The following is a 19,090-nucleotide window of genomic DNA, read 5'->3' on the forward strand; positions in this document are numbered from 1 at the left end:
TAAAAGTTTTTGATACTTTAATCGTTTCTAAAATTCAAACTTATTTTTTCAATTTTTTTAAAATAAAACATTTAAAGTAGAACGACATACCTTTCAGTAAAAATTGAAATTGGTGTCACGTCACATATCGCACAAAACTGGGAATTATAATGAAATGAAGAGTCAAAATGAATTCAAAACTTCACAAGAATGCCAGTAAGAAGGCAATGATAGAAGGTAATAAGGCAATTTTTTACTAAATAAAATCTTTATTATCTCAGTAAATGAGATTTTGGTAATGCTATTCTGGAGTAATTCTTAAGCGTTGGAGGGTCAACTCCCTTCCTGTCCATTGAAATATTTATCGGTCTGATTTAAGCGTGTTTTTTTTTCATAAATTATTTTTCATAAATGTTGTTTTCTGGGTCTTCCTAATTGTTACTGTTTGTCCTTTAGGCTAGTAGAGAGACACGAAAAAAACGAACATACATCCTGACAATAAACAACTGTTCTCTTTTTAAGTCCGTGCAATAAAAGACATTAATACAGCTCTGGTTTGACGCTCTTTTATTTTACTAAGTTTGTGAAATAATATCACATTTAATTGACTGATTTATAAAATGGTACTTTACACTTTTATTGATTTATACACCGTAATTTTCACTTCACAACATGCACATTTACTACATGATTGTTAATACAATACTAATATTTAGCAGTATAAGGAACATACAATTTATTTTGATTTTGAAATATTTGTTTTAAAAAAAAATCTGATACAACGTTGTTTTGCAAATAATGGTACAAAAACAAAATAAATTGTGCATGCCCAATTAATGCTAGTTCACAATCAATATTATATTTTTCGTGACATTTTTCATTATTTTCACTTGATAGTGAAAAAAACTTAATTTCAAATTTAATTGTATAAAATTGCTAGGTGTCGTCAATCTATTAAAAATTGGAAAGATATAAGGGTTTATTTGATTTTAAGATTAAAAATTTTCTAAAATCTTTCGTGCAGGCTTCAAAAATTAACATATTTTTATTCACGAATGTCTTTTTTACAAAATGAATAAATAAATTTCATTTTCAATCTCAGCCCAATTCTATCCGTAAAATTGGTATGATAATTTGATTATTAAAATTTTAAATATTGCAAGACTTACGGTCATAAATATTTTTAGCTGAGATTCTTTTACACTATTTTAAGGTACAAGGATTCACTTATTAATAAACGATGGGCCATTGTGAATTTTTTTCACATTCCGTCAAATCTTCGTTTTTACAAAATGTATTAAATGTAGTTCGCGGTTGAAATCCTAAAATCTCCCTTTCCTCATAAATGCGATAAGTAAAAGTGCTTTCGTAAGTCCCAATGAAATATCTTGCATTTGAGCAAATTATTTGGTCTATTATTGCTATTGACCCATCTTTTAGGGCATTCAATCCATCAGTTCTCGTTGGTGGAAGATATTTATATACTCTTAAGCGCTTCATGAATGCCAAGAGATCCATCAGTTCAGATCTTGAACAATCGCTTGAAAGAAAGATCTGATCGATACCCAGCATCTTTGCTACACGCTTTATCTGACCAGAAGCTGATCTCAGTGTCGGGGTTGTACGTTCTCGGCCATAGAGAAAGTCCGCTCTACGAAGATGTGCGCATATATAGTCACCTCCGACGGCATTTCGATACTCCCGTTCATCCTCCCATTTTTCTGGACGCTGAACGGCATCCAATTCATCTGTGGCATTGAAGTTCTCAATGCGGAACTCATTAGCCTTTTCCACGAGCTTTTCATTGAATCGCATTGAACGTCTTGCCCGCCAAAATTCATCATTGCCCCAGTAATCGTGAAGGACCACTTCGGTGTTGAGAAATAAGACTGTCCGTATATGCCCAGGTTTTCTGAAAATGAATAGTACTAAACTGAGGTTTTCTGAAAATGAATAGTACTAAATATTTAAAAAAAAATCGTATGCATTAGTAAAACAAAAATGCTTTCTATTGGAAAAAATTTATTTTGTGAATATTATAGGTATATATTTTTAAATTCTCTGTGTGGCTACCCCAATATTTCCAGTCATTTGACTTTGTGCTGAAATCTGGCCTGACATTGATGTAGTCTGAGTTGGAGCACTTGAGGTAGTGTTTTCTGTCTTCTCGACACCGATTTCCTCAACATTCATTCTCGTAATAAATCTCAGTCGCTTCTGCAAACTTGGACGCAATCTGCGAATTATTGCTTCCAACTCAGTCTTCATTTTATCCCCCACAAACATGTATTTAATGTGATATAGTAGATCGCATATGGAATCCATATAAAGCAATGGACTGGATCCCTGACTCTTGTCTACTTTCTCCACTAATTCGTAAAGTAGAGCTGTTATCTCGGCTACTTGGCGTGGTCTTTCATAATCTAAACGTTGCAGAAAAGGTCCTACCAAGTGGCAAATGTAAATCAACTGGTGTTCTGTTGTAATTATTGGTTTCAACTTGTCTTTCATATATTCAGGCATTGTTGCAATTTGTCCAATTCCAAAATGGTGAAATAGCGACTGAGCCATTGCTAACATGAACACATATGTCTTGTCCAACATGGCATGTTGGGCTAGAATGACAAAAGAAATTATTTAGATTATGGAAAATTCGTCAAAATCAATCTAAAGTTACTTGTCTTAAAGTTGAACATTTCGAAGGGAGAGTATCTCAACTTCCACTCAGTCATGTGATGAGTTTGTAGGACATCGCGCAATCGATCGTAAATAACATTCCAATAAGATTCCGGTAGATTAGACATCACTAGTCCAAAAGCATTAATCCAATTATGAATTTGTGTTGGTGGAATAACAGTATATCCTCGGGAAATTACATCCATTAGGCTATTTGCAACTCTTTGCGGTCCAACTGGTAGAGCCAGGAGCTCAACGCAAGTCACATAGAGAGCATGAGCAGCTGGATTGGGAAATTCATTGAATCTCCAATCAGTTGAATAGAAAAAGTGCTTCCCGTCAATCGCTGCAAAATTACAAAGAATTATTCATTTGATCAATATGATGAATTTCTTAAAATTACTTTCTATCAACCGTCGAAGTAAGCTTATGTAATATGTTAACTCAGGCTTCCACTGAGCAGCTTCAGTTTCGGATTTCTGCAGATACAACTGATAGTGCTCTGTGAGAGCCCAATTTGCTGGACGAACATCTTTCAGTGAACCAATAACAGCTCCCACAATTGTTCTTTTCATCGCTGGATTATCGCGCAGCTTACGTTCATAGTAATGCAAAGTGTTGTAAAGATAAGTAACAGGACGGTCTAGGAAAGAAAGGGCACATCAATAAAAGAAAGTCTTAAAAAAGAACTTTAAAACACCAGCAACAGAAATTACCATGAAATTTATAGAGGCATCCCAGATGATCCAGGATTACTGGGGTTGGAGAATGAGTTGTGCTCCCTGCAGGAGTTATTTCCAGCAGACGATGGATAACAATATCCAAAACGGGTAGAAAACGTAAGCAAACGTTTCCAAAATAAACAGGAAGTGGTGGATGTGTAACTGATTCATCAGGAGCAAATTTCTCTGGATATTTCTGGTGAAATGCCAAATGCTTCTCATGCCAATTACTCTGCTTCCAATGCTCAGGCGAATTTTCCTTAACAAACTCGCTCATCCTGTTGCGGAAATCTGTAGACTTAAGTAGTACCAGCTGCACAATAAAGAAGCTTACTTGTGCATCATTGCCTTCTTGAGTTCGAAGTGCTAGACAAAGCACTAGACGATCGATCGTGACGATATTGTATTTCCATATCATATCATTTATGGTGTCTACGCATTTGTTAACATGAGCTCCGACATTAGAGTTTTGCACCTCAAATACAATGTAGTCACTAAGCTTTCTCAAATGAGCCGATAAGCCTCGGGCACCAATCCTTTCGAGGATCTTGTAGGCAACTGGACTAATACCATCTGTCTCATAAATCATCTTGAAAAGTAGGCAAAGGAATAGAGGTGGAGTTGCAGCTGCGCTAAAATGAGCTATAATGTCGTTTTCATTAGACATAGATGTCCAGTTTCTGTAATCTTCCTCAACAGCCTTCTTCAGCATTTGCTTGTTCTCTTTTGGAGTTGTGTTCTGCGTAAAAAACTCATTCAATACAGGAGGGAAACAATGAAGTGTATGTGATGCCCAAGAATGTGGGGTATTTTGCATTATTCCAGTTAGGAGCTCCCTGCACCAACTGCTTGAAGGATCATTTCCTATTCCAGTAATGTGCATTGATCGAGCTATTGTGAGAATCAATACGCGGTTAAGTTCTTCACTTTCAGCAGATACAACAGATGCCGGAGTCTTAGGCTCAGATAAATATCGTGAAATTTGAGGCTGGACTTCTGCTGATCCAAGCCCTGTTATTAGACGGAGGGCTGTCGACTCGACACAAAGATGCAGTTGCATCTGGTTTGTGTGAGGAACTGAAGCCAATGAGTGAAGATGAGAGAGTAGTTGCACACGATAATGCGGCTGAATGTGGTGCATTCGATAGGAAAACATCTCAAGCAGAGTGTAGAGTATCCCCCAAGCATGAGATTTGAATACTGTTGGAAGCAATTGAGTTAGGAAGCCCTTAATCCCCAAAGACTCAATTTCAGTATATACCAGGAGCCTTGAATATGTTTCAACTAAGGCTGGGGCCATATTAGTCACATTTGGCATAGCATTCTTTGACTGAGGATGCTTCATCATATGTGTTACGATGCTATGGATTAAGGACATTTTGCTGTGCACTGTTAAACTGTCCAGAATGACCATTGAAAGGGGAACAGTTGGAACTTGCTGACCTGCACCCCCGCCAGAACTTGTGCTACTTTTCTGAGTGCCTAAGATTGTGTCCACAAGAGCAGCCATTGGTCGAGAAAAATAATCCTGATTGGTAGAGTAGGCATTGCAAAGCAAAGCAATTCGAAAATCTGATCCCATTGATAAAACTGATGTGTTTGATGGATGAACAAGTTCCTGTAGGAATTCATGATGATTTTTCAGGGCTTTCGGAATCTGTCTATGAATGTTAATTTGATCTGTCTGGGCTTTTTTGAGCAGATGAATCCAGATGCAAGTAGGAGCCATTTGCCGAGTACAATATGGCTTATTGAAGTCTGGGACAGCAAGGGGCTCCTTCTCAGGATATAGAATATCGTACAGTTTAAGTACAGGCAAAAAATTTGACAAGGGATTGCGCTGAATACTTCCCGAGATGAATTGCAGCAACACCCACATAAGATGATCTCGACCCTTTCTCAGTTCCGTCCTTACGGCCAATTTATCGTGCAAAGCCATGACGATTGTAGGAAAGTTGGCAAATTGGAAGAGTACAAAGTAAATTAGCTGAGATGATAAATGCAACCACAACCAATGAACAGAAGTCATTTTTTCGTCACTTTGACCAGCATCTGGTGTCTGGAACACAGAAGATGCAGTTTCCTGTTCAGAACGTTCCATTGCTGAGATAACAAGCCACACCAGTTGTTCCTCCAGTGCAACGCATCTCTGTTTATGCTGCTTCTGGAGGTTGAGGATTGAGCACACCATATCCTTGCTGTAAGGCTGCTCAAGAACAAACCGAAGAAGTCCAGTTTGGGGTTGCAATAATTCAGCATCATAAGGAAGAATTCCTTTCAAATTGAATTTCAGTGAATTTCTGTCTAATCTCCATGGATTAATCAAGTGATCAGCATATCCAAAGTGTTCAACGATAGGCAACATTGCCGAATGACCAATTATTGTTAGCATCTGGGCAGTATTCCGGAATTCTTCCACAAAAGTTGCCATAAGTCTAGCCATCTTCCAATGAGGTTCTGGACAATCGGTCTTTTGGATTTCATTGGCAATGAAATAAGCTGGAAGGAGGCATGCATTTCGATCGAAAATGTATTCAATAATACTTTCGAGAACTAGCATTTGTGGTAGAGTACTAGAGTTGAGAGCTTTTGGGAAAGTTTGAGCCTTTTCTCGACATCCTCGCATAATCTCGCGCACTCCCTTGTAGTCAACACCTCCACTTCCACGTTTTGAAGCGATCGATGATTTGAGAAGAGTAAGACTCTCAATCCAAAAGTTTTGATTCTGAAATACCAGTTTCTCGCAGCTGAGGATTTGCTCACAAAGCAATCTTTTACAAGGAGTAAAAATTGTTTAATTTTAATTATGCATAAAATATTCAGTTTTTTTCTTAAATTTTCAATTTCGTTTTAATTTTTGTTTAACTAACTAAATTTTATTCACTTACCGTGCCGGAAGTATATTTTCTTTCACAAGAGTTGATAATGTATCCAGTAAAAGCTTTAATTGGCTTAAATTGGTTTGGGTAGCTGCTTTAACCAAATACTGGCGAAGGGTATTCTCCTTCTGCTCGTTGGTTAGACCACCAAAGAGGTTGCCTAATTAAAAAAAAGCAATAATATTAAGAATTGGGTTGATGTTTTGCAAACATTCTAAAGCAGTTACTAACCAATTTTCTTCTGAAAAGCGCCTGTTTTGTCAATTTCTTCACCAGGGAAGACATCTTCGTTTGAATCGATTTTCTAGAACAAGTATACAATTTTTATGCAGTTCTTCAATCTCATGTTTTGTATTTACTATTTACTTACCAAAATATCATCAATTAAATTCAATATTTGCACTTCATTAGACATTTTTGAACAAAATACAAGTTTGTTTATAAAACCAATACTCCATATACTCCACTCATATTATTACTAAATGACTACGTCAATGAATGGTGTTTGTCATTCATTGACATTTTACATAAATGTTATTTAAATACGCGTAAAATTGACACTGTAAAACATTTTGGGGCAAAAAAGCTCAGCAATAATGTAATTGTAATACATTTTTAAAGATCAATGGTTATTTTATGTAATTTTGAAATTAAAATTAAGGTCACTTACTTGGGCTTGAATTTCTCGAGAAGGTCCTTAAGTAGACTAGCACTTCCTTGGAAATTTATACATGTAAATCTCTTCGATGTGAGATTGCTATAATGGAAGAATCCATCCTGACCACCTTCTGCAGCTCCACATTTTGTCTTTTCGAATTTATCTTCAAACACTCCATTTTCAAACATTTCTTGAAAATGCTTGAGCCTGTATACTTCGTCAATTGCAAAATCTTGGTACCTTTTGTCTTTGCTTATCGCTTTAATTTCATTGAAAAATTCCCACATGTCCAGGACGTCTGTATATCTTTTCATGCTCTTTAAATCAAAGAAAGTATTCCAGAAAACATGACTCTGATCCAAGTACCTAGATCTCCAATGGTACAAATCCGAGAAAGGAGGTAGGACTAACTTGGTATTTTTATATCGTTCGTCCTTGCGTAGATTTTTTACGAAAACAGCCATCCTAATGTAGACATCTCTCCTTAAATTGAATCCTTCAACGGGATTCACATCATAGAGGATATAAGTAATGCTTCCTGGAATATCCTTTGTAAAATTCGTAGGGTTTATTTGAGGACTACAAAATGGGGTGGGTTTCGCTTCCATAAACACATCAATCGAATGACAAAATAATGTAAATTCTCCCACGGGAAATTTGAGGCACAGTAGTATGAAAACTAAAAAGAATTTAATAAAAGAAAAAAAAAATATATATATATATATATATATATTTATTGATAGTGGGAAATGTATTAAAAAAGATACATACCCGGAATTGTAAAATGTCTATAAAGTTTCATCTTCCCCTGGTTAAAGAAACGATCTATTTTACAGAAAAGCTACTCACTGCCACTACCAATATCTAAATTTATTACAATTTTTTCTCTATAAATTCACATTTCACTAAAAATTTCTATTGTATTTTTCTTAGCAATTCCTCAAAAAGAAGCAAAACAAATCTCAGTTCGTAACGTCAAAAAGAACACTGTTAAAAAATACTACATTACTCACCTTATATACAGTGTTTCACAAAATTGAAATCTTCCCTCAATACTTGAAATAAAATTATTTATTCATGTTATCCATAAAGTATTTAACATATTACAGATCATCCAGTGTATAGCCTCAAATTAAAGTTATAATTTTTTGTTCTTCTGTCCTGTGTAGTTATTTGTAAATCCAAAATTTAAAAAAAAATCGGTCTATATTTAAGAAAATTGTGGGAAGGTTTTTGTATCTTAAAAAAAATAAAATTAATATTATTTTCGAAATTACTGTGCATTGTACGTACATAAATGCACTCACATAATTATCAGCTCAAAATAAAAGCATGATTGAAATCACACGAGATTCATTTTTATACAATAAAACCGCAAAAAATGATTCTTTGTTATATTTTTCAGTAATTTTCCTTTCTAATTTAATTATTTACTTTGAGTTTTTAATCCATTATACTTTTATCTTAAATGTTTCTTCTGCATTTAAATATTCTTTTACTTTTCATTATAATAAACTACAAGTTTAATGTATTCTGTATGTACATATATCTGTTTTCTCTTGGAATTTTTCTTACTTATTCAGAAACAAATGATTGGGTTTTTACTTTTAGAAGTTACACACATCATCCAATTTGACAGTTTTAATGTATTTAAGAAATATATTCCACTGCTGCAATCTGGACAAATTTAGATTTCTATATCCTGATGAATTTTGGCTGAACATGGTTTATTTTTTTGCAATTGTCCAATTTAAGCCCGTATACACTTCAATAATTTTCTGGAGATTTTGTTTTATATTAGTAAAATTTTCCCACTAAGAAGCTATATTTTTTTTTAGAGCTGTGGTAAGGAATTTTCATGACTTTTCTTTCTAGAAGGTAAAGAATAAGTTTTCTTTCTTTATTGTTTCTTTTTTTTCTCGCAATAATTTGTAGATATATTCAAATATGTTTTTTTTCTTTTATCATTAGATTCTAAACAGAAATTATGCATTTTCTGAATTTTTGACATAAAATCAAATACATTTTTTTTACTGACATACCTAAAGACTGGGGCTTATTTTCTCTATTCATCTCAAAAGTAGTTTGTTCTTAAATTAATATTTTACGTAAATAATGGGTTACTTTTGTATTTCATTTCTTCATTTATAATGTATTTGTATTTTTTTCATCAAATACTATATGAGAGTTATGGATAGAAAGAAAACTACTCTGATAAAAGAGACATAATATATGTAAGGTAAGGATATTACTGTGATATTCCAGTAAATTATTTTTCAGTGAAATTGCTGGAGTTTAGCAGTTAGAAATTTGGTTTAAATGTATGTTTTTTTTATGTAAGTAATGGGGACAGGGTATAGGCGCTAGGACCAATTGAATCCAAGATTCAAAATAAAAAAAAAATGGAGTAAAAAAAACTCCTTGTTTGAATGAAATCAGTCTTAAATCTAATCTCACGAATTCTTGCTTGAATCTCTTCTAATATAGAAAAGAATGTAAGGTTTGCAGTCAGCAACAGCGGACGGCGGCACTTCTTTCACTGTGTGATCATTAAAATGCAACCAAGTGCCGTTGTTGATAGCAAATGAGGTATAGTGGCCGCAGCTTGATCTATAATATAAAAAGAACCTTTAGTAAATTTAAAATACATAAAAGTAAAAATAAACTGACCCATTTCCATGATGTACAATAACAGCTGCAAGATCGTAAACATTGTTGGAGGAATTTGATCGTCTCGTTTCTGGACCATTGTTAAGAACAAATTGAGACATATCCAGAGAGTTGATAGGAAATGAAATTCTTAAGTCAATTTTTGTTCTGTAAAACAAAATATTTGATTAATATTTGGTGAATTTGAACAAGTTAAAGAAAAGTTGTTAGTTACCTAAAAAAGTTGCTCCATCGAAATCTCTTAATATGGAGACAGAGAACGTTAGGAAGTCGACGGATCCAAAAACGCTTCGTTGATTTTTGTTTACATTTGCATGAACTACAGTAGTACAGTTCCGTCTCAGCAAGTTCTTCAATCTACAATTGATAGTTAAAATATTTTTTCATAAGTTTATTAAATTTACTGATTTTTCTTAACCTACTTCAGTGAAACTTGACAAACAATCAGAAATGTTGCATACAGGTTGATTGTCTTCGTCACACTCTTTGTAGAACTTCTCTGGAATGTCTAGTGAGAGATCAAGAAATGGATCGTGCTTTTTGCTCTCCATACCACAAATCAAACATCGCACTTCGCTTTGTAAAGTGCCTCCAAAGACACTGGTTACGATAGAACTGCGTCCCTTGAAGCTACTTGTTGAACTGTTTTCCGTGGATGTTATTGTGTGACATTTGACTACAGCTGCTGTCTTACCGCTGATATTTACACCACCGCCTCCGGCATCAGGTAGGCTAATTTGTTGGAGTTCTGTGTGCAATCGGTCCAGCATATAACGCAAAAATTCATGAGCATCATGCTGTCGATGACCTCGAAATTGTGGTACCACCTTCCATATCACGAGAAAAAGACACTCAGGCGAAATGGCTTTGGATCCATCTCCACCCTGACTGAGATTCAGCAGAACCTTGCGTAACTCCTCTACTACATTGGCATCATCGACATTCTCTTTGAGGCTGCGGGAATGGTAGAAGCGCTTCTGCTTGGCCGTTTCAATGGCAGGGAGCGCAGAGAAGTAGCAACTGAATTCGTGAATGTTACTTAGAGATTGCAATACGGAATTCATGAAGCAGGTATTGCCCAAATTGCGCAAACCAACCACCTTTCGGAGGGATTTTCGTTTAGCATTTTCACTACTATCACTTGAGATGGTACGCTTTCGGGGACGAAGTTTCCTTCCCAGTGGCATCTCTTCCCAGCCTGAATCACTCGATGATGATGTACTTGTCAGTTCTTGCTGATATTTTCCACTAGATGCTGGATCTTCCACGCCAGATGATGTTGACGAGGAGGATGATGTTGTTGTGGATGTCTCCGATGCCGAATCGTCATCCTTGCTACTCAACTCCTGACGCAATTCATCTAAGCGCCTGTCTTTTGTGTCATTGACAATGAAATCGTCGCACTTGTAGCAGAACACTGAGAAGTTTATCGTACTCATGCAAATCTTATGATCATTTCGGTACGTTGAGTGCTTCAAGGCGTGACAATTCTCGTAGCGACCACACAGTACTGTGCCACAATTTAGACACATCCAGTTCTCTTTCATTGATGCACATTCTGCAGGCAAGAGATAAAAAAAAAGATAATTTTAATATTTAATAATAAGTACTCTGATTATTCTCCTTATTTCTGCCACCACTTTTTTTTATTAATAGAATTTAACTTAATTAACATTTAGTGGACAGAAATTGTAAAAAAGTGTTCATGAGGATGATTAAATTTTAGAGCAAGTTCGTCACTTTAAATATATTTTGTTGATTTAATGCTTATATTACCGCACCCTAAAACAATTTCTTCTAGAAGTTGAGCCCATATTTCAGAAGGCCTCAAATTTCTAAACTATTACAATTTAAATTCTTTTTCTAATTGGTCAAGTTGCATTTATATACTCCTAAAAAAAAAATTCCAAAAATTCACTGTTAAGAAGTTCAAAAGTCATATATATGTATATGGATAAACCTTAGGTCTGAAAACAGTATAAATTGAGTTCTAAGATGCACAAACTGTGCGTATCATTTCGATGAGGTCACTTAAAGAGTTTAAGGTACACAGAAAATGAGCAACATTTTTCTTCTGACGTGCGCACGAGTTGTGTTGTGTGATAGTAAGAGATGAATAGAGTATGATTTTGCTATGGTCATCTTTATCGACCTTCTGCGTCGTCGCACAAACAAATCTCCCCTCCCGGGACAAAACCGATACAAAAACGCCAGTCCGAAGTGCCACAGCAACTTAGCTTTGCAGTCTGTCCGGAGCACCTAAGTGCATATGATGTTAGAGAAAATTGAATGATACTGAAATGATTCTAGTTTCTTCTGTACAAGTCTGATTTCCATGGTTTTATGAGAAATTTTGCAGGATCTTGTATGAAGTACAGTACACACACTTAATATCCAAGCACAATTCACAACATTTGAGACTGTGATAGGGCTTTTTGTAGACGATGGCAAAATGATGGGAGTTCAAACAGCAAGAACAAAGAAATGGACGACGTCAAGCAATTGACAAGCAATCGCATAGCGCTTTCTTATAACCCTGGGAATTCTCAAAACATATCGCTAGCTACTGGGATTTCTTTGATTAGGGGGATGCTGATATCGCACTTAGTCGTTTGGGGAGGTTTAGAGTTAATCATGTGCAAGACTAGGGCAGCAGCTGGTATCCGAAAACACTGATGATAGGCTACAAAAATCCAACAAGAAATGGCAGACGACGTGGAATTATGGCAGATACTTAGTAATATTTGTTGTTGGTCAGGGATTAGAGGGCGAGAATTTAAGTTTAATGTGAACCTACAGATGTATTGATTTTCAATATACAATCAACGCGCGGATACTTTTGCCCAAAAATGATTACGAGTAGATGATTTTAAAGAAGGGAGTACGACAAAGAGGAAAGAATCGTCGCAGAACATAATTTTCAGAGAATCATTGAACTTGGCATGGAAAAAAACCCTTAATTCCCACTTATTTTGCTTAGAACAAAGGCAATACCTAGAATAAACCATATTAAAAAAATGGTCAAGATTAGGGCACGAATACTCAGGTGAGATTTCCTGTGATTGGAGCTCTAATGAAGCAATGATATTGGGAGTATTAGAATGGGGGTGTATGACTGGACGTATGGGCATCTTTTCTTGTTCTCTTTTACCTAAACATCGCCATGTCTTTGACGTCGAAGTGGCTGCTGATATTTCGATTTTCTGTTTTCTCACAAAGTCTCGATTTATCTTAACACATTCTTCACTAAAAAGATGGGGGCATTCCATTTTATTCACTACAAACTTTATTATACACACTTCCTAGGGTTCAATATTTTTTTGCTTTTCTCACGCACCAGGGACAAATCACTACAATTTTTTTTTCTTACAAAACACGACGTTTGACGAAGTGAGGTTTGGGGTACAATTTTCACGCAAATTACACAGAATGCACTTGCAAATTATGGCTTATACCTTTTTCAAAACTTGTATTTACTTCAATTTACAGCTTTATACGTGGATATTATTTTGTCTTAACCACTCACTTACTAGGCAGGGGATTCCACTTTTGTGAGGATTTCGTGAAGAACTCACAGCATTTTGTCATAACACTCACAGCATATTTTTGTCACATTTTTCGCCATCTTAATTCTTGACAAATGCAAGCGAATACGGCGAAAATGTGACTTAAGCCTCGTATTTTTTATTTGTGTGAGTTAGTTGATAAAGAACCATAGAGAATATAAGTCGCTTGCATAATCTCTTGAAAAAAAATATTTTCTAAGTGAAAATATGAACAAAAATAGTTACGAGTGTGTAAATAAACTTTGCAAACTTTCAGTCTCGAAGATTTTGGTGAAATTCTACGGGAAACCCTAATAGTTTTCTGATATGTTTCATATGATTCATAAGGTTATAAAAAGTCCAAGATGCAGATACATGTGAAATTTCTCCTTCCGTAAAATTACTTAAATTTATCTACATCTACACTACACACCAAAGTGATTTACTAGTAACCGCCTGTCGGTCTGTGATGAATAGTGTTTCCAGGAAGTTTTAGTTAAGGCAAGAAATGGGATTTGAAATATTTTCGCGGTGGAAGAATAATTATACTCATGTCTTCCACTGCCGAAATACACTTGGTGTCTGTGGGCTGCTATTCCTTCTTTTCCTGTACATCTTATGGTCATCATCAGCAGGTAAAACTACTGGTGCCTAATACACAATTTTTCTTCTTCTGCACGAAAACAAATTCTTTATGAGAAATCTTGTTGTTTAATCAGTAATTTATGTATTCTGTACAGAAAAGGTTTCTCATTAGCGTTCACGATGAATAATGAATTTTTCTACAGCTTTTTCCACACAGAAAAAATCCCATGTGCCATGCCTCCTAAAATCTATAAAGTATAACAGCAATTATGCTTGTTTATTTGATAAAATTAAAAGTCAATTTGCTGAAGTATAAATTAATGTCAAAGGTCTATGAATTCATGATTATATTTAAAGAAACATCAATTTCATTTATACAGTAATTGAGACATTATCATAACGTGATAATAAAAAATTTGCAATCATCAGAATCAGTGGGAAGTTATATCACAAACTCAGTGACCATGAAAGGAAAGGTGATATACAATGTTTGTTTCAAGTGTCTATGTCACAAAAGATTTCCATATACAAAAAAAAAAGAAAAAAATAATTAAATAAAAATATAACAAAGGACAATAGGAAAATGGGAGCTAGTTCAATTTCTTCTCAAAGAAGGTACTAAGGTCCATCTCATATATATTAGTGATTTAAGAATTACCAGACACCCCAAAAAGATTATCAGTCTTTGAAAATTCATCCTTCTGAAAATTTTCAAATTTGACATTTTATTTTCCAAATACGGTTCAACGGGTTGAACAAATCTTTATGAAATTCGGGTCAACGTCGACTTATGACTCCCTCAAAGGACGATTGGGTCACTGGTGATCAATTCTTTCCGCCAATCTATGTTTTCTTGTAAAAAGTAAAAGAAAAAGAATTTTTCTTTTACTCAATTTTTGACTCTCTTGTAAATAAAAAGTTAACCTTTTTTAATTATTTATTTTTAAATTTCACTTCTGACTACTCCATCTGATTGTCTTGAACATTGTCTTGTTGTGTCTTGAACATATTCCCCCGAAGGAGCTTATAAAGTTCACTACGTGAAATTTTTGAGATATCTTAGAATGGAAGTTCTAGGAAAAGAGTAGAATTATTTTATGATATTTATTTTGTTCTTAATAACAGTAGATCTTCTAATGTCTGGTACTAAAGGACGATTTCTCGGAAAACACTTAAGGAGCATTTTCCTTATCTCTTTAAATTTCCTTTGACTTTTCAGATTTTTATCATAAATAATTAAGAATTCTGTAATTCTATAAAAACAATTACGTATGATAAAGTTTTTTACGAAAATATTAAGACATTGTTGATGAAATAAATTCTATTTCTATCTATCTATCTATCTATCTATATTCTCTCTCTATCAAAAAAAAAAGATAGTTTTATCAAGAAATTCTTTTAAAAAAAAACAGTTCAGAGTGGAACAACAGTCCTTGCATTTGCCAAAATCTATTTGATGATTTGGGTCTAGTTTGTTGCGAAAGATTTTGCCGTTTTGTCAATTGATTTTATTAAGTTTTGTCAATAAAAAAATCTGAGGACAGTGAGAAGCGCATTAGAAAGAACTTTGAGAAATTATCGATCTCGTGATTTAAATGTTATATCTCAAGAAGTTTCGTTCTTTTTATTATCTTGGTATCTTATATTAATAAAGTTCTTCATAATGAAATGGATATTCACTATTATGTAAGGACTCTGAGTACGCAATAAGAAAATATTTTTGAGCTATATAAAATTATAAAAAATTGGTCTTTTACTAAAAAGACATCCAATCCATTTAATACTTTACATTTAATACCATGTAATACTTTTTAAAGGTTTCAAATTAGTTAGTTAAATGAAATATACATACTTTTAGTCACATACCCTTATCGCCCTTTACAATTGAGATAACATAATTTTTTCGGCATCATAGGGTCTAATTTTGCTCGTCAATGACCGGTTAGTTACATGTTCTGAAAACAAAAAAAAACGAAGTATTTAAAATGTCAGAGAAAGCTTAAATTGATAATTTGATATTGAACTTGAAGGCTAATTATTTATGATTAATGATTTATGATTCTAATTAAGTCACATAGTACTTATAATTGGTAAAAAGTGTATTATATTAATAAAAGAATTACAACTAAAGAATAGCGGGTATGAATTCTTTAAATTTACCTTGCTTACTTAGAAAAATCATTCCTATTAAAGAACCCTAATTAGTTTCGTGCAGAAACATTTTTATTAACAATTTTTAATTTTTTAGCCAATATATGACAGAGAGTAATCGATTGACCTATAAAAACCGAGGATATATTGCTTGTTTGGAGAGGATATAATGTGTATATCGTCATTGATGAAATAATCATGAATAATTTTCCTCGCAATTATCCACAAAATCCATTATTTGCTGCAATTTTTGTTTTATTGTGATGTCATTTAGAAATTTAATAATTCAGCCTTAATACATTGATTGACACAACAAGTGCGAAATGTAAAAGAATAATTATACCAGGAAACTGTAGTTCATACACTGAACAATGTGCAATTAATTACACACAGTTCGAGAAATAAACAAATAGTGAACGAAAGCTAGAAACGATTGAAAGGGATAATGAAAAATTGAAGATGATTGGATTGGTAAAAGAAAAAATTGCTGTCGATTTTTTTAACAAGTCACTAGCACTAGAGGTTAACAGAGTAGCACAATTCATACCAAACTCACTTAATTTTTTCACCTATCATTATTGATTTTTACTACAGTTTGCCCATTTTTCCGTGCTGTTAATGTATATTCATAATTGTTTGCCACTCAAGATTTTATACACATCTGATTCTTGCAGGTGTTAAAATTTACGAAGCGTCAGTTTCGGAAAGCGATAGCATGTTCATTTGCAATGTGAATCTGCAAGACAATCGCAAATTCAATGAAAAAGATTCAACATGGCCTACGATATATTTTGTAACGCCAACGTATCCCCGTCGGGAACAAATTGCAGAACTAATCAGGCTAGGCCAAACCCTAATGCATATTCCTAATTTGCACTGGATCGTGGCCGATGATGTAGATGTTTGCAATAGTTACTTAGATTTTATCCTCAACGATTTTGGTGAGTACACTTTTTGAAGGAAGTCTTCTGTTGAATTATTTGATTGGGAAATTTTACAGGAATTCCTTACACCCATATTGCTAGTCCTATGCCAGATATCTACCGCAGCAAAAGCACAATTCCTCGTGGTGTTGCGAATCGACGGGCTGCACTCTCATGGATTCGATCTAACAACATTCGCTCAGGAGTCCTTTATTTTGGCGATGATGACAATACCTTTAGTTTACGTCTTTTTTCTGAAATTCGCTACACGAAGCGAGTCTCAATGTTTCCAGTGGGTCTTATTGGGAAATACGCTGTTAGTACACCAGTTGTGAAAAATGGTCGTGTTGTAGGATTTTTTGATTCATGGCCAGCCAAGAGACAATGGCCAGTGGATATGGCGGGCTTTGCTGTAAATCTTGAGTACTTGGCTCAACATCCAAATGCTACAATGCCATATAAAGCAGGATATGAAGAGGATGAATTCCTTAAAAGTATTAAACTGAAAATGGAGCATATTGAGCCAAAGGCCAATAATTGCACAGAAATTTTTGTTTGGCATACACAAACGACTAAAGTCAAGGCTCCCACAATTAAAATCGATGATCACATGGTAGAGTCTGATAAGACTAGTCTTGGGCCACTTCTCAAGAACCTCGATGCTATGGGGATCAGCCATACCAGCTCCACGTCAGGTGAGAATTTTCATTGATATGATGATAAAAAAAATTGATAATTTACGATACAATAATTGCCGGTCTAGGAGTGAAGGCTGAAATCATTAGGAATGGTAAAATGAAGTCTGTTTCAACGCTACTTTGAGATATAGCCCAATGCAGCACCAATTAATTCTTCTATAAATACTCTCGCGTGAATATCAAACAATTTCTGTGTGAGAGAATATCATATAGGAAATATTCATTTTCGCAATTACACAGAATTTTTGTAAGAGGATAAAAGGCTATTCATCATTTTATTTTCACGATCAAAATCTAGGTGAAAAATTAAGCAAGAAAAATACATAAAATATTTAAAGAATTACTGATTTTTTGGTAGGTTTATAGTCATGCAGTACTTATCAGATATTTTTTTTAGATTACAAAATACTACACGGAAAGCACATTTAGTCACAGATAAGGTTAGCGCTATGTAAAAAAACATCCAAGAAAACTTTCTTAGAATTTCTTGACTTAATTTTTAAATGAAAAACATAATACTTTATTTTTTATTCGCAATTGTTCCTTTAGTTTCAGGTACTAAGCTTAGAACATCAGAATCTCATATACTCAATAAAAATTAAGGATTTTTACCAAATTATTTACCTTCGTGAATATGAATAATGCCAATGTAAATAGTTATATCTTTTGCTTAGCAAAATATCAAAAGACTAGAGTGTTACTTTGCCTTCAATTCTTCTATATTGCGATCAAAAAATATACTTATGATTTAGATTAAAACACCCCAAAAATACCAAATTGAAAAAAATTAAATAAAGTCACTGTGATATAAGGTTATGTAAAAACTATTAATATATTTAGCAGCAGAATTAATTAAAGAAATATTTTGAAATTAAAAAAGGAGTGTTAGTAAAAAAAAAGCTACGCATTATACTCTTTTTTTCCTTTGTGATTGATTTGTATGCATTGATTTAGCTTATTTAATTTCTTAAAAGTTGGAATGATTTTTATACGATAAAATTTACAAACATATCTTGTAACTCAAATTCAGCATTGAGAGTTTATTTAAAAAGCACCCAGATAAAGCTTAAAGGTTAGAAGCAAATAACGATATAGTCTTCCTAATTAAATTATAAGATTAAATTACAAAAACAAGCTTTTTATGCAAGTCATATAAAATAGCGATTTATATAATTAATCACGATAATACATGATATATTAAAAACTATCACTTGGATTTTTCAATTAATAAGTCAATCACAATCCCATCAAAAATTAAACATTAAATCATCGCTTTGCATCCATTACCGTATTAGTGTTGCTTCGAAAACTACGGGAAAGTTTATTCACTGGTTATAATTTTTGCAATTGTCACATTGCTAGGAGGAAGTCTAATAGGGAGACCCACATTGAGATGGGATGGTGCACTGTTCCGGTTATAGCACTATAGTCACCTATGATGTCCAATGTGTTACACAAAGTCCGTTTTAAAGTTTTAATCAGTCGTAATGTGGGGTAATGTGTTGTACATTTGCTTCAGGTTGCATTTCCAAGAGGACTCTTAACTTCGTCTCGTAATATTTATTATGAACACATCTCATTCATAAATTCATCTATTAATTTAT

At 33.9% G+C, this 19,090-nt stretch overlaps 4 protein-coding genes across 5 annotated transcripts; 1 reads left to right on the forward strand and 3 right to left on the reverse strand.

Moving 5' to 3' along the window:
* Positions 1–531: 531 nt before the first annotated feature.
* Positions 532–6,748, reverse strand: LOC129807652 (mediator of RNA polymerase II transcription subunit 23). Its single transcript, XM_055857069.1, has 7 exons — positions 6,627–6,748; positions 6,488–6,560; positions 6,266–6,416; positions 3,372–6,148; positions 3,059–3,298; positions 2,657–3,001; positions 532–2,594 (listed from the first exon to the last, which is right to left on the reverse strand). The coding sequence occupies exons 1-7, from the start codon at positions 6,669–6,671 to the stop codon at positions 2,032–2,034; spliced, it is 4,194 nt and encodes a 1,397-aa protein (XP_055713044.1). The 5' UTR covers positions 6,672–6,748; the 3' UTR covers positions 532–2,031.
* On the reverse strand, positions 532–7,921 carry LOC129807656 (GDP-fucose protein O-fucosyltransferase 2). Its single transcript, XM_055857073.1, has 3 exons — positions 7,686–7,921; positions 6,927–7,593; positions 532–1,891 (listed from the first exon to the last, which is right to left on the reverse strand). Exons 1-3 carry the CDS (start codon positions 7,714–7,716, stop codon positions 1,210–1,212), a joined length of 1,380 nt encoding a protein of 459 aa, XP_055713048.1. The 5' UTR covers positions 7,717–7,921; the 3' UTR covers positions 532–1,209.
* Positions 7,922–7,967: 46 nt separating this feature from the next.
* On the reverse strand, positions 7,968–13,190 carry LOC129807654 (ubiquitin carboxyl-terminal hydrolase 3-like). Its single transcript, XM_055857071.1, has 5 exons — positions 12,736–13,190; positions 10,007–11,142; positions 9,799–9,941; positions 9,585–9,731; positions 7,968–9,524 (listed from the first exon to the last, which is right to left on the reverse strand). Exons 1-5 carry the CDS (start codon positions 12,851–12,853, stop codon positions 9,368–9,370), a joined length of 1,701 nt encoding a protein of 566 aa, XP_055713046.1. The 5' UTR covers positions 12,854–13,190; the 3' UTR covers positions 7,968–9,367.
* An 82-nt stretch (positions 13,191–13,272) lies between these two features.
* LOC129807660 (galactosylgalactosylxylosylprotein 3-beta-glucuronosyltransferase S) lies at positions 13,273–18,693 on the forward strand. 2 transcript variants are annotated; one of them, XR_008752300.1, is made up of 5 exons: positions 13,273–13,764; positions 16,540–16,806; positions 16,866–17,483; positions 17,552–17,926; positions 18,036–18,693. XR_008752300.1 is itself a non-coding variant. In XM_055857076.1 (4 exons), exons 1-4 carry the CDS (start codon positions 13,638–13,640, stop codon positions 17,608–17,610), a joined length of 1,071 nt encoding a protein of 356 aa, XP_055713051.1. In that variant the 5' UTR covers positions 13,273–13,637; the 3' UTR covers positions 17,611–18,693. The 2 variants fall into 2 exon arrangements, 1 of the variants encoding a protein (XP_055713051.1); XM_055857076.1 differs by having other exon boundaries at positions 17,552–18,693.
* Positions 18,694–19,090: the final 397 nt, after the last annotated feature.

Source organism: Phlebotomus papatasi, chromosome 3, assembly GCF_024763615.1.
Source record: "Phlebotomus papatasi isolate M1 chromosome 3, Ppap_2.1, whole genome shotgun sequence".
Lineage (NCBI taxonomy): Eukaryota > Metazoa > Arthropoda > Insecta > Diptera > Psychodidae > Phlebotomus > Phlebotomus papatasi.

What these genes read in the sequence shown, in the direction of transcription:
- LOC129807654 (XM_055857071.1), bottom strand. Translation starts at nt 12,853, where the DNA reads ATGGAATGCCCCCATCTTTTTAGTGAAGAATGTGTTAAGATAAATCGA. An exon ending in AAAGACATGGCGATGTTTAG is followed by an intron (nt 11,143 to 12,735) that starts GTAAAAGAGAAC and finishes TCTTGCCTGCAG; the next exon opens with AATGTGCATCAATGAAAGAG. An exon ending in ATTGTACATCATGGAAATGG is followed by an intron (nt 9,525 to 9,584) that starts GTCAGTTTATTT and finishes TTTATATTATAG; the next exon opens with ATCAAGCTGCGGCCACTATA.
- LOC129807660 (XM_055857076.1), top strand. Translation starts at nt 13,638, where the DNA reads ATGGGATTTGAAATATTTTCGCGGTGGAAGAATAATTATACTCATGTC. An exon ending in TTTTATCCTCAACGATTTTG is followed by an intron (nt 16,807 to 16,865) that starts GTGAGTACACTT and finishes GAAATTTTACAG; the next exon opens with GAATTCCTTACACCCATATT. An exon ending in CCATACCAGCTCCACGTCAG is followed by an intron (nt 17,484 to 17,551) that starts GTGAGAATTTTC and finishes TTGCCGGTCTAG; the next exon opens with GAGTGAAGGCTGAAATCATT.
- LOC129807652 (XM_055857069.1), bottom strand. Translation starts at nt 6,671, where the DNA reads ATGTCTAATGAAGTGCAAATATTGAATTTAATTGATGATATTTTG. An exon ending in ATGCCTCTATAAATTTCATG is followed by an intron (nt 3,299 to 3,371) that starts GTAATTTCTGTT and finishes TTTCTTTCCTAG; the next exon opens with ACCGTCCTGTTACTTATCTT. An exon ending in AATGTTCAACTTTAAGACAA is followed by an intron (nt 2,595 to 2,656) that starts GTAACTTTAGAT and finishes TTGTCATTCTAG; the next exon opens with CCCAACATGCCATGTTGGAC.
- LOC129807656 (XM_055857073.1), bottom strand. Translation starts at nt 7,716, where the DNA reads ATGAAACTTTATAGACATTTTACAATTCCGG. An exon ending in TAGACATTTTACAATTCCGG is followed by an intron (nt 7,594 to 7,685) that starts GTATGTATCTTT and finishes AATTCTTTTTAG; the next exon opens with TTTTCATACTACTGTGCCTC. An exon ending in CTCGAGAAATTCAAGCCCAA is followed by an intron (nt 1,892 to 6,926) that starts GTAAGTGACCTT and finishes ATTCATTTTCAG; the next exon opens with AAAACCTGGGCATATACGGA.